Here is a 14,054-nt window from a genome sequence, read left to right on the forward strand (position 1 = left end):
TATTTTTACACTTGCTAATATTTGTAAGCATTTATTAAATATGCACTATGTTCCAGGCACTGTGCCTGACACTTTTCTCAGATTACCTCATTTAATCTTTGAGATGTATGTAGTAACCCTCATTTTATAGGTGGGGAAAGGTTAGTGCGGCAGAATCTGAATTGGAATCCAGTTCTACACAACACCAACACTCTTTCTGTTAAACTATACTGCCTGTGGACTCTAGGATAACCAGTAGGGCCTACGACTATATCCTTTGTAGCAGTGGTAAGAACTTAGTGGGGAACAAGACATGGGAATCATGGAACAGAATAACTCATTCAATCAGTCAATAAAAAAATTACTGAATGCCAACTATATTTCCAGCATTATTTCAGGTGGTGGGAAAACAACAGTGAACAATTGCTAAATTTTACGTTTCTACATTTTGCTATTCTTGTATTTAATTGGGAACAAACACCATTCTTTAGACTCATGCAAGTATAGCACATTCACACAGTACCTTCATTAAAGTAAATTATTACATAAATTTGTGTGCTATTGTCCTCACTAGAGTATAATCATTTGATACTGTTTTATCAAATACATAAAACTTTGGTGCTACCTTGCCAACTAACTTCAGTTTTAGAAATAAGATTTTTTCATTTTAAAAAGTAAGCTGGTTCCTTCAAGAATCTCAAGAATCTTCAAGTGTCTCTCTTGGCTGGACAATAGCAGCTGCCCTGACAACCAACTTTTTTTTTTTTTTTTCTTTTTGAGACAGAATTTTGCTCGTCACACAGGCTAGACAGGCAATCTTGGCTCACTGCAACCTCCGCCTCCTGGGTGCAAGTGATTCTCCTGCCTCAACCTCCCGAGTAGCTGGGATTACAGGCACCCGCCACCGTGCCCAGCTAATTTTTGTATTTTTAGAGAGAGGGGGTTTCACCATGTTGGCCAGGCTGGTATCGAACTCCTGACCTCAGGTGATCCACCCACCTTGGCCTTCCAAAGTGCTGGGATTACAGGCGTGAACCACTGTGCCCTGCCAACAAATTCCTTTCTGATGCACGCTTAACCATTTGAGCAGGGGAGAGGCGATTCCTTGTCCCTATGCATTTTGCACTTCCTTTTCATCATACACAAGAGAATGCAGTTTTTGTAATACAAGAAGGGGGTTGTTCTTTTAGCTTCACCTTCAGTTCAAATGAACAAACACTGAATTAACTTCTTTCCTCTATAGATACATATTTTACAGTACAGTTTGTTCAAAAAAGAATTTAAGATTTAAGATAACTAGGCCGGGCGCGGTGGCTCAAGCCTGTAATCCCAGCACTTTGGGAGGCCGAGACGGGCGGATCACGAGGTCAGGAGATCGAGACCATCCTGGCTAACACAGTGAAACCCCGTCTCTACTAAAAATACAAAAACTTAGCCGGGCGAGGTGGCAGGCGCCTGTAGTCCCAGCTACTCGGGAGGCTGAGGCAGGAGAATGGCGTGAACCCGGGAGGCGGAGCTTGCAGTGAGCTGAGATCCGGCCACTGCACTCCAGCCTGGGTGACAGAGCGAGACTCCGTCTCAAAAAAAAAAAAAAAAAAAAAAAAAGATTTAAGATAACTAGTTCCTATTATCTATAAGCCACATGAGTAGGTATACATGAATGAGATCCAGCCCCTAACAGTCTATTAAATAGAGGGAAAATCAAAAGTTCATATAAGTAGCTGTAGAAACATTAAATGAGCCCTTGGAGGCCCGCCTAGGAACTTATCTATCATATACAACATTCTTTTTTTCCCCCCTTCGAGATGGAGTTTCACTCTGATTCTTAGGAAGGAGTGTTATAGCACAATCATAGCTCACTGCAGCCTCGAACTCTGGGCTCCAGTGATCCTGCCACTTCAACTTCCCAAGTTACTAGGATTATAGGCATGCACCACCACGCTTGGATAATTTTTTTCTATTTTTTAGAGAAACGGGCTCAATATGTTGCCCAGGCTGGTCCTGAACTCCTAGTCACAAGCCATCCTGTTGTCTCAGCCTCCCGAGTTCATATACAACATTATTTCTACCAAGATCCAAAAAACTAACTTCTTTTCTTTAGAAATGCTCCTCACTTATATGCTACAGACCATTTGTATTAAGTTTCTTCATTTATTTTACTAGTAAACTAAATGTAATGTCAAGCAAGAGGACACTCTTATTTCTCTTTTAGACTTAAAATGGCAAATTTCTTACCCAAAAAAAACACTATAGGTCTGTTAAATATATTCCTTGAATGTTCTTCCCATCTCCGGAACAATCACTAAGTCACTTCAGGAAGTTATTTTGTACTATCTCCTCTTCTAAGCTGCCTAAGGGCAGGAACCAGTATATCTTTATGTAATAGCATAGAGATACACTGTAAATGGTAGCTGATTATTAATGTTCTAACCCAAATTAGTAGCTAATCTGGACCTCTGGATTTGGTAATTGGTAGTACTTTACCTCCCACTGTCTCAAAGAATGCAACATTTCAAGGGAGAAACCTGACCAAAACTAGCAGTGTTGGCAACTGTAGTGTGATGTGTCCCCCACCAGGTTACTTAAGAGCGTTATGCATGTTGCTTGGATCCTGAAGCCTGGGCAGGGAGCCAAGGCCATGGTGCCTAGCTGAGAAACAGGTGTCCCTGAGAACCCAAACAACCCTGGGCATACCTGGGAACATATCAGATAACACTGTCATCGCACACACAGAGTAGGCAAACAGCCAGAACATTAGCTGAAAGGCAGCTTAGAAATGGGAGACAGGGTGACTCTAGAGCTGCTCAGGAATGTCCAGTATGTAAGTTCTAGTAAACTCATCTATTTGCCAAGCTGGACTTGCCCAAATTATACTTTGGTCTCTCAACTCCTTCCCAGCTTGGGGGGACATTACAGTCCCAAGTTTTCCTTATAACAACTGCCACATTCGTAAGCAGGATGCAGACCAATGACAGAATGGAACATGAAAATATCCAACTATTGCACCGTTAGAACACTAAGGACGTCTTGGAAAGCTGGAATGTTTCTCCCCTGGGGAAAGAGTGTTATTCTTAACACACCTGTTTCAGGTGCTTCTTTAGTAACTGCCGTCATGTCAAAAATATGAAGTCTTTTCCCCGAGAATATGTTTTTCCTAAGTCTAAAAAAAGAAAACAACATTTTAATGAATATATTTTAAACTGTCAACAAAAATTATGAGAAAATACCTTAAGTGAAATACCTATGTAGAAATTAAAAATAATTCCACTGACCCACATCAAAAATCTTAGCTAAATTGCCACATTTTTAGGACCGATAAACTAAAAACAGAAATGTGCACTTGAAGTTTTGCTTCATATACAACAAATCAGTTACAGCAATTTAATTTCCAAAATACCTAATTGAAAAGATTAGCTTAATTTGCCATAATTTTTATTTTTTCGCTTTTATATTAAGGTTTTAAAAACTCCATGTTGTGAAAAACTATAAAACTATGCTAAAATAGAAGCTGTTAAAGTCAACATTTGTCTTTAAGGGCAGAAAACACTGCAATGTTTAATTATAAATTATAATTGTAAAAGATTGCATTGGTAAATCACAACATTCACTTTCATAAAGCAATCATTCTGCATTTTAAAATAATTATTAACTTTCTTTACGTGACTATTTTTAATTAACTATTGAAATTAATATCAGAGAGTTAATAGGTAACATTTTCTTACACACTTGATAATCAACTGCTTTATGCATCAATTCACATATTTACTTGAATAAATTTACTGGCAGATTAAAATCCAGTTTATAAACTGGAGGGTTGGCCAGGTGAGGTGGCTCACGCCTGTAATCCCAGCACTTTTGGAGGCCGAGGCAGGTGGATTACCTGAGGTCAGGAGTTTGAGACCAGCCTGGCCAATATGGTGAAACCCCATCTCTACTAAAAATACAAAAAAAATTAGCCAGGTGTGATGGCAGGTGCCTGTAATCTCCGCTACTTGAGAGGCTAAGGCAGGAGAATCCCCTGAACCCAGGAGGCAGAGGTTGCAGTGGGCCGAGATTGTGCCACTGCACTCCAGGCTGGGCGATAAGAGTGAGACTCCGTCTCAAAGAAAAATAAAAAAATAATAAAATAAACTGGAAGGTTAGTTTTAAAAATAATTTTGAATTCTTGTTTTCTTAATAAACTAAATTACTTCTCTCTACTAAATACAAATAACTGGAAAAAATGCAAATACCATATGAACGTTAAATAATGTGATCTCAAATCATAAAATCTTCCATCTAGTAGTTCCAAGTTATTTGTAAACAAAGGATTTTATGCTCCAGAACTCTCTTCAGTGCCTTGCATTCTTCCCCCTCAACCACACGTCTGGTAAACAGGATGGTGGATTAAAGCAAGTCAGAGCAGGGGGCGAATGCCTTGGTAAAGTACTGAATTTCAAAAGAGGAATGTACTACAAAGAGAGGGAATGGACATTTGCTGAGCACCTACCATGTACCAAATACTTTACACGTGTTTCTTTTCTATTCCTTAAGAAAGTCATTTAAGCCAGGTTTCACTTTCAGCATTTTATAGGTGGGGAAACAGGCTGATAGAGGCTATAAAAGGTGCTCCTGTCACAGAATTAGTCAGTGGCAGTGCCAACATTCTGAGGCAGGCCAGTGTGAACTATCAATCTCCAACAGAAGAAGTCAGTCCAGGCCTGGGTTGTCTGGGGTTGATACCCCAGATCCTGCCCCAGTCACAGCAGGGTGAACAACCCGGCATCTCATCATTGCTTCCCCTTACTCACCTCTAGCTGGCTTGTTAACACATTGAAGGCACAGAAACCCCTTTCCTACTTTAGTTTCTAAGTTTTAAAACATTAAATATCAAATCTAATATTAAAAATCAAATTATAATATACCATCCTAATGTAGTTGCACAGAATCGTTTAAGATGAATGATTCAGTTAAATATTCTCGAGGATTAACTGATTCAGTTAAATATTCTTAAGTAAAACTCCAAGTACACCTTCTCCTGTATTCAATAACATGTAATAGATACTAAATCACTTTAAATTAGTAATTCAAATAATCTTCCAAAGTCACCATAACCTCTTGAACTTCCTGTGTTAACTGCTGACCACCTTTTCCAACTTTCCTGTATAAATTAGTAATTTAACACCCGGAAGGAGTTAACTCAAGTTCCTGATTTTTTTTTTTTTTTTTTTTTTTTTTGAGACGGAGTCTTGCTCTGTCACCCAGGCTGGAGTGCAGTGGCCGGATCTCAGCTCACTGCAAGCTCCGCCTCCCGGGTTTACGCCATTCTCCTGCCTCAGCCTCCCGAGTAGCTGGGACTACAGGCGCCCGCCACCTCGCCCGGCTATTTTTTTGTATTTTTTAGTAGAGACGGGGTTTCACCGTGTTAGCCGGGATCGTCTCTCGATCTCCTGACCTCGTGATCCGCCCGTCTTGGCCTCCCAAAGTGCTGGGATTACAGGCTTGAGCCACCGCGCCCGGCCCCTGATTTTACTTAAAACAAATCCACAGAATACACAATGCATTGAAAACACTCCAATTGTGAGCATATCCTGCTATAAAGACAAGTTAATTTTTGTCAGACCATGCCAAATATCTGGTTCCTCCTTCCCATCTATCACTTTCAGGGTTTAAAGAAGAAAAAGAACAGAAACGTTATGCAAATACAGAACAACTTTAAATTCTAAAATAACTATGTAAGGCATAGCTCAGCATCTTTAAGAACTTCAAATCAGTAAATTCAAGTGGCCACAAATAATTTACCATTTTAAAGTATTATATAAACTTTTTTCCTCTCGCCTTTCCTTCTTTTTGTTGATGATGGGTTATTTCTCTAAACTATGCCAACAGATAAGCATGTATTGAGATATAAAGGCTATATGAATACACAGTATTAGACACATATTTAAAATGAAAAATAATGTTTCTCACAAAATACTTATTTGCTCAGAATTCAGTCAGCTCCTCTTATTCTAAATCAAAGGACCCCTATTCATTGTGGGTAGATGTGAAGCATGGCCCATTTTGATTTCAGGTATGGAAAACCACAGGACTGGCTAAATCCAGCACATGGTTCCCTCTCTAGGAAGTGGTATACAGAGAGTAAGAACACAGATGTAAATGCATTCATAATGTTCAAATATCCAACAGCAATAATAAACACACATAATAAGATAAATCTACAGTGAAGGTAAAAACAAACTACACAAACGAAACCCAGCAGATTACAAAGCCTGATACCTTTTTCTAAAATCAGTGGTCTTCTGCTGGTCAGGAGAACTGTCATAGCCATCATCAAATTGAATCTGATGCTCCGGTCTTGAACGAACTCTAGCTGCAGAACGTCTGGCAACTTTCATATCTGATATTATGTTACTGAAACTGAAATAATAAAAAGGTCAAGTGTATTAGAAATCTTAGCTACAGAACAATAATAAACTTCCTTAAACACAAGACTGAGATCGTTTAATTCTTATTTCATTTTTATGCACTAATTACATAGCATAAAAATGTTTAAAAAATGTCACCTATTAACAGTCACATAACATGGAATATTACAATTTGTTTAGTGTCATCTTTTAAAGATGTTCTTCAGAAATCTTCATTTAAAACATGTCGTATGAAAAATTATTCAGAGAAAATGATAGGAAAGTAAAATCAGTATCTGTTATACCTATCACCTACATCCAATAACTAAATTAAAACCAAGAGTTAGCCATATTTATTTGTTGCTTTTTATTTGTTCAAACACAAATAAAATGAGTCACTGAACTAACAGTCCAGATATCTATGTCTTCCTTTTTTTTTTTTTTTTTGAGATGGAGTTTCGCTCTGTTGCCTAGGTTGGAGTGCAGTGGCGTGATCTCGGCTCACTGCAACCTCTGCCTCCCGGGTTCAAGCAATTCTCCTGCCTCAGCCTTCCGAGTAGCTGGGACTACAGGCACACGCCACGACGCCAGGCTAATTTTTTGTGTTTTTAGTAGAGACAGGGTTTCACTGTGTTAGCCAGGATGGTCTTGATCTCCTGACCTGGTGATCCACCTACCTCAGCCACTCACAGTGCTGGGATTACAGGCGTAAGCCAACACACCTGGCCTTTTTTTTTTTTTTTTTTAATCACAGTTTCTTGTCTCACTCTATCGCCCAGGCTGAAGTGCAGTAGTGAGATCATAGCTCAATGCAGCTTCAAACCCTGAACTTAAGTGATCCTCCTGAGGCTGGGGGCAGTGGCTCATACGTGTAATCCCAGCACTTTGGGAGGCTGAGGCAGGTGGATCACAAGGTCAGGAGATCAAGACCATCCTGGCTAACACAGTGAAACCCCATCACGACTAAAAAATACAAAAAAATTAGCCGGGCGTGGTGGGGGGCGCCTATAGTCTCAGTACTCGGGAAGCTGAGGCAGAAGAATAGCATGACCCCGGAAGGCAGAGCTTGTAGTGAGCCGAGATCGCGCCACTGCACTCCAGTCTGGGTGACAGAGCGAGACTATGTCTCAAAAAAAAAAAAAAGTGATCCTCCTGCCTCAGCCTCCAAAGTAGCTAGACTACAGGCACACGCCGCCATGCTCACCTAATTTTTTTATGTTTTGTAGAGATGGGGTCTTGCTTTTTTGCCCACGCTGGTCTCAAATTCCTGGCCTCAAGTGATCCTCTTGCCTTAGCCTCCCGAAGTGCTGGGATCATGGGCATGAGTCAGCACACATGGCCATTTCTTTTAATTTCTTGAAATAAATCTGGTATGCACACTGAGAACAACTGATTTAGATCACTCTCCAAAAGGAGGGAGTGTTACTGCTTACTATACTTACTACTTACTATAATGTAGGCAGCAAGTAGTATAACATGGTATAAAACAATGATAGATGAAGAGAACGAGTGGAAAGATGTCAGATGAAATATAGAAGAGGAAAAAGAGAAGGAAACAGACCTGAAGATGATCATAAAACCGGCAAGGTATTTAAATGGAAGAAATTACTTTTCTCAGAGAAGCTACCTGTTATTTATTTTTAATAACATTACTGAATTTACCATTTCTTTTTTCATGGACGAGAAACTGTAACTTCCTAAAAGAAAACTTTATTCAATTGTTTTTTTAAAAACTATAATCACAATTAAGACATAAGTTTTTTTAAAAAGTTGAATTGCTAAAATTATGTGGTATATTTTATATACAAATTCCACTTACGTGGTATCTATTATGTGTATTACTCACTAGCCACATGAAAATGGCCCAGTTTGAGATATAAACATTACTGACTTAAGGTTTGATTCACTCACCTAATTTTAGATCGCTCTGCATCTCTCTGTGCCCTTGACTCTTCCTCATGCTGCTGGAGCTGCCTCAGCAGCTCTGACTTTGTTGTTTGCTTGTCAAAAGGGAGAGAATCTGCCACAGCAGATGCAGCTGCCACCAACTCAGGACTCAGGGGCTCAGTTCTGAAAAAGAAAATGAAAAGCAAATGAGAAAGAAAAAAAGAGATATTGGCCAGGTGCGGTGGCTCATGCCTGTAATTCCAGCACTTTGGGAAGCCGAGGCAGACGGATCACTTGAGGTCAGGAGTTCGAGACCAGCCTGGCCAACATGGTGAAACCCCATTTCTACCAAAAATACAAAAATTAGCTGGGCGTGGTGGTACGCGCCTGTAGTGCCAGCTACTCAGGGGGCTGAGGCAAGAGAATTGCTTGAACTGGGAGGTGGAGGTTGCAGTGAACCAAGATCACACCACTGCATTCTAGCCTGGGAGACAGAGTGAGACTCCATCTCAAAAACAAAACAAAACAAACAAACAAAAAAGAGAGATTGCTTATTGTACCATTTAGTGAAAAGAAAAATGATTTTTGGAGAAAACTTTGGTGTTCAAAAAAGTATTCAATTCAGTTTCTGACAAAGGCAAGAATTCTCAACCATTAGGTACCGGTTTTATATAAACTTTGAAATGTTAAATGTTAAAATTAATGGATATTTGCTGAAGCACAACACTAACTCAGAACAATATATTAAGGTAGAGGGGCGAAGGACAGAACAGCCTCAAAAAATATAAATTACTGGAATTTTTAATTAGACGCTATTGTATTTTGGAAACAATATACATTGTAAGCAAATATTAAGGCAGGTTAACCACTTCACAGAAACTTTACTGGAACCAACCTAAAGGTCTATCATCAGAATAGAAAAATAAATTGTGATACATGCATACAATGGAAGAGTACTCAGCTCATGACAACATGAATGACTTCCATAGACATTAGATCAAGTGAAAGAAGTTGGACACAAAGAATATAAAATACAAAAATTAGCCAGGCATGGCAGCGCGTGCTTGTAAATCCCAGCGACTCTGGAGGCTGAGGCGTAAGAATCGCTTGAACCTGGGAGGTGGAGGTCGCAGTGAGCCAAGATAGCACCACTGCACTCCAGCCTGGCTGTCAGAGCTAGACTCTGTCTTAAACAAAACAAACAAACAAAAAAAATCTGTATGATTCCATTTATATCAAGTTCCAGAACAGGGAACAGTAATCTGAGGTGAAAAAAAAAAAATCAAAACAGCAATTGCCTCAGGACTGATGGCTACTGACTGGGAAGGTGAAAATGAAACACATAGTGTCTTGGTAAGTGTGTGGGTCACAGGGGCTTATCTGTTTGTCAAAATCCTACAGCTAACATTTCTACACTTTAATATCTGTAAATTTTACCTGAAAATAAAGAGCCATAAATCATCATCAAGTAGGAGATGGAAAGTGGGTGAAGGCATAGATGACACAAGAATGGCAAAATGTTGATCACTGTTGAAGCTGGGCAATGGTAGAAAGGGGTTATACCATTTTATGTTTTCATATACATCTTTTCATATGTTTTAAGTTTTTCATAAGAAAAAGCTTTTAAAAGCTTCCTAAATTAAAGGAAGTTAATAGAAAAACATTCTATTATAGAAAGAAAATAAATTATTTATAACATTTTTTTCTTTTTTTTTTTTTAAGAGACAGGGTCTCAATATGTCATCAAGTCTGGCCTCGAAGTCCTGGGTTCAAGCAATCGTCCCATTTCATCCTCCTGAGTAGCTGTGACTACAGCCATCTGCCACCATGCCTGGCTATTTGCAACATTTTTTAACTCACTGAGAACTGACATCTCAATGAGTGGGATCCAAATTAATGTTTTTTTATACCTGGCTTTCTATATTATGATCTGTTACCTAATACGAAAGTTAAACTTCCCAAATTCCTGAAGTTCCTGGAGAAAGATTTTAAGGACTTAACTAAGGTATGAAAGATCTAACATCTGATAGGAATAGAAGAAAAACAGAAGACTGAAACAAGGGGTCGGGCACGGTGGCTCATGCCTGTAATTCCAGCACTTTGGGAGGCTGAGGTGGGAGGATCGCTTGAGCCCAGGAGTTTGAGACCAGCCAGGGATAGAGAAAAAAGAAAAGAAAAGGAAAAAAAAAAAAATTAGCCAGGTGTGGTGGCACATGCCTATAGTCCCAGCTACTGGTGAGGCTGAGTGGGAGGATCACTTGAGCGCAGGAGGTTGAGGCTGCAGTGAGCCATGATTTTTCCACTGCACTCCGGCCTAAGCCACAGAGTGAGAGTCTGCCTCAACAAAACAAAAAAAAAAAAAAAAGGGGGGAAATATAACAGTTAAAATAAAATGTGCTTTCACAACTGTTACCTGTGAATAAAGCTTTAATCTTATTCCAAAGTCACTGTATTTCTTTCATAAACTACTTGTGAACTTCACTTTCAAATTTTTATGTATTTGATCACAGTATACACAGAACATAGATGAATATTCATTTTCTAGAATCATACATTTCATAACAATAGTTTCATATATAGTTATACTCTCTAGCTTTATAATCGGGAATGTTCTAATTAATAAAAATTGTGGGGGAGCCTCTGTCATTGAATAATTTTTACATACAGGGATCTTTCTTCATATATTTTAACAATGTAAGGAGAACTTTTTAAAGTATCTTTGAACAATCTATTCTATCCTGTAATTAAAAGTATTTCATGAATACATACTTTACCCCTTGATAACATTCTGTACTTTTAAAATTTCTTTAAAATAAACTGTATAACATAAGATTTCAGAAAAGAATTCTGATGAGGGAAAGAAACTACTAAGTGGATACTTAAATTGGCACCGCTTTTGGCAGGAAACTTGGTGACATAGGCAACTTGGTGACAAAGGCAAAAGAAAAAAACGCACATCTTTTGACATAGCAATTCCACTTCTAAGAATATGTGTTTAAAGAAAATAAACAGAAAAAAAGAAAAAGAAAGAAAATAAACGGCTGGGCGTGGTGGCTCACTTCTGTAATCCCACACTTTGGGAGGCCAAGGTAGGCAGATTACTTGAGTTCAGGAGTTCATGACCAGCCTGGACAACACAGTGAAACATTGTCTCTACAAAAAGAAAAAAAAAATTAGCCAGGTGTGATGGTGCATGTCTGTAGTCCTAGCTACTCGGGAGGCTGAGGTGGGAGGACTGCTTGAGCCCAGACGTGGAGGTTGTAGTGAGCTGAGATTGTGCCAGTGAACTCCAGCCTGGGGAACAGAGCAAGACTCTGTATCAAAAAAAAGAAAAGAAAAGAAAAGAAACAGATTTGCGAAATTTGAAGGATACTGCATACTCCAGCCTCAAGGCCTAAGCAGTTCTATCCTCTATGCCTGAAAAGGAATTCATCTTTCAGATATCTGCATGGCTTTATCCCTAATTTGATTCTAATCTTTGCTCAAATGTTACCTTATCAGAGTTCTTCCCTGATTATTCTTAAAAAATAGCACCTCTCCAGCACCCCTATTCTTTTTTTTTTTTTTTCCACCCAGGCTGGAGTACAGTGACACAATGACAGCTCACTGCAGCCTCAACCTCCTCAGCTCAAGCAATCCTCCTGCCTCAGCTTCCAGAGGAGCTGGGACTACAGGTGCATGCAACCATACCCAGCTTTTTTTTTTCATTTTTTGTAAAGACCGGGTCTCACTATGTTGGCCGGGCTGCTCTTGAACTCCTAAACTCAAGCAATCCTCCTGCCTCACCCTCCCAAAGTGCTAGGATTATAGGCTGTGCCTGGCCCAACTCCATCACTCTTATTTTTCTTCATGTTTCACCACCTGACATAGTATAGACACTGTGTGTGTGTGTGTGGGGGGGTGTGTGTGTGTGTGTGTGTGTGTGTTATACATTTATCTCCTCTCCTACATCCCTCCCCCCATTTTAATGTAGGAAGCAGAGACTTTGTTTTGTTCAATGTCCAATCTCTAGCACTTCGGATGGTGTGTGAAATATAATGAATTCCCAGCAGGGATCAATTAAGGGAGTAATAGTTAGCTGATGCCTCCCAAATAAATCAGGTTAAGAGGAAGTTAAAGCAGATCTAGAAACTTTGGTTATTGCTGCACCACCAGGGATACTCTTAGGTTTCACTAAACATTCAGACCCAAAGGACCGCTACAGGTGACACATGGTCCAGTCCATTCAGGAAGATGAAAGGCAGAACTATAGCAGGCCAGCAGGGCAGCCTTGGGTGTCCTTCTCAGTAGGAGTTTTTGCAGTGTTCGTGCAGGTGACACTTCACATAGTCATTCATCTTGGAATAAGGACATGAGATCTGCAAGCTGCCTGGCTTACTGCCCCACAGGAGCCAGTATCTCTTGTAACAAGGCCACATGCAGTTTCCAGGGTCCCTGCAAAGGACATGCAGTAAGAAGAATCACTGCATTTATGTCCTAAATATGGTATCCCCATCAGGTACCCATAGTTCTCCCAGGCCAGATGCAATCTATGAATTAGGGGTCAATTTTGTCATGACAATGTTGCCTATAATATAGCTGAAATTCTACGTTATTAGGTACCAGATGTATAATCAAAGCAGATTATACTTCGAGAAAATAGTGACAGCATCACTTCTGGTTCCACATGCTCTTCCAAAACATTGCCACATATCCATCAAGAGAATCTATCTTCCCTCCCTGAAAACCAGGGGAAACTTTGTGACTGTCCTGATGAACAGAACAAGATAGAAGTAACATGCTGTGACTTCTGAGGCTAGATCAAATAATGTGATACAGCTTTCACTTCCATCTCTCACGACATTTGTCTGTGGAACCCAGTTACCAGGCAAGAAACCCAGGCCACATGGAAAGGCCATGGGTAAGTGTACTGGCCAGGAGCCCTAGCTAAAGCCTCAGCCAACAGCCAGTATCAACTACTGGAAAAGGGCCCTCAGACAATTCCAGATTCCAGCCTGGAATCTACCTCAGCTAAAGATGAATGGAGAAGACACAAGCTCTCCACTTGGGACCCTGGCTCCCAAACTGTGCCTTAAGGCACTCTGGGGCACCACAGGAAAACACAACCACGTCAATAATGATGTAAACTAGGCAGTTCACAGTAACATTACAGCAGTCCCTTCATATCTGCAGAGGAGGTGGGACCGTGGGATACGGGCATTGTTTCCAGGAACAGCTCTAGCCCCCACCAGGATGGATGCAAAAGCCCCTTATATAAAATGGCAGAGTACCTGTGTATAAGTAACGCATATCCTCCAAATACTTTAAAATCATCTCTAGATTACTTATAATACCTAATTATGTAAGTAGTTGTTATACTGTGTTTTTTTTATATATATATTTCAATCAGAAGTTGGTTGAATCTGTGAATGCAGAACCTGCACATACAGAGGGCCACCTGTATATTGCTCCATTCCTATCAATGACATTCTATCTTTGTTAAGATTGTTTCTCAGGAGTGGTTGTACTAAAAACAAATATCCCAGGAAAATCAATGTGGAACAAGGGTGAACATGGTAGTGTCCAATCTTATTACAAGGCTAGGTCATTAAAAAGAAAATATAACTTTCTCTTGGCTCACTTTCTCTTAAGACACCCGCCCTGGAACTCAGCCACCACGCAGTGATAAAGCCCAGGCCACAAAGAAAGCCACAGGTAGGTGTTTCTGCTAACACCCTCAGCTAAGGTCTCAGCTGACAGCCAGCATCAACTGCCAGACCTATGAGTGAGCAAACTTCAGATGATTCCAGCCTCAGACTTCCA

At 39.9% G+C, this 14,054-nt stretch overlaps 1 protein-coding gene across 8 annotated transcripts in view; it reads right to left on the reverse strand.

Annotated features, from left to right (window-relative positions):
* MRPS31 (mitochondrial ribosomal protein S31) overlaps positions 1–14,054 on the reverse strand; it is a 58,132-nt gene that overhangs the window by 18,225 nt on the left and 25,853 nt on the right. For 4 of the 8 annotated variants that reach the window (XM_074021889.1, XM_045377252.2, XM_045377251.2 and 1 more), the window contains exons 3-6: positions 9,690–9,788; positions 8,277–8,435; positions 6,238–6,378; positions 3,060–3,139 (exon numbers count right to left, since the gene is read on the reverse strand). In XM_074021889.1, the coding sequence (XP_073877990.1) occupies positions 3,060–3,139; positions 6,238–6,378; positions 8,277–8,435; positions 9,690–9,788 (479 nt within the window). The remainder of the gene's footprint in view (positions 1–3,059; positions 3,140–6,237; positions 6,379–8,276; positions 8,436–9,689; positions 9,789–14,054) is intronic. The other 4 variants (XM_074021890.1, XM_074021891.1, XM_045377253.2 and 1 more) reach the window with 1 other exon arrangement.

Source organism: Macaca fascicularis, chromosome 17 (assembly GCF_037993035.2).
Source record: "Macaca fascicularis isolate 582-1 chromosome 17, T2T-MFA8v1.1".
Taxonomy (NCBI): Eukaryota; Metazoa; Chordata; class Mammalia; order Primates; family Cercopithecidae; genus Macaca; species Macaca fascicularis.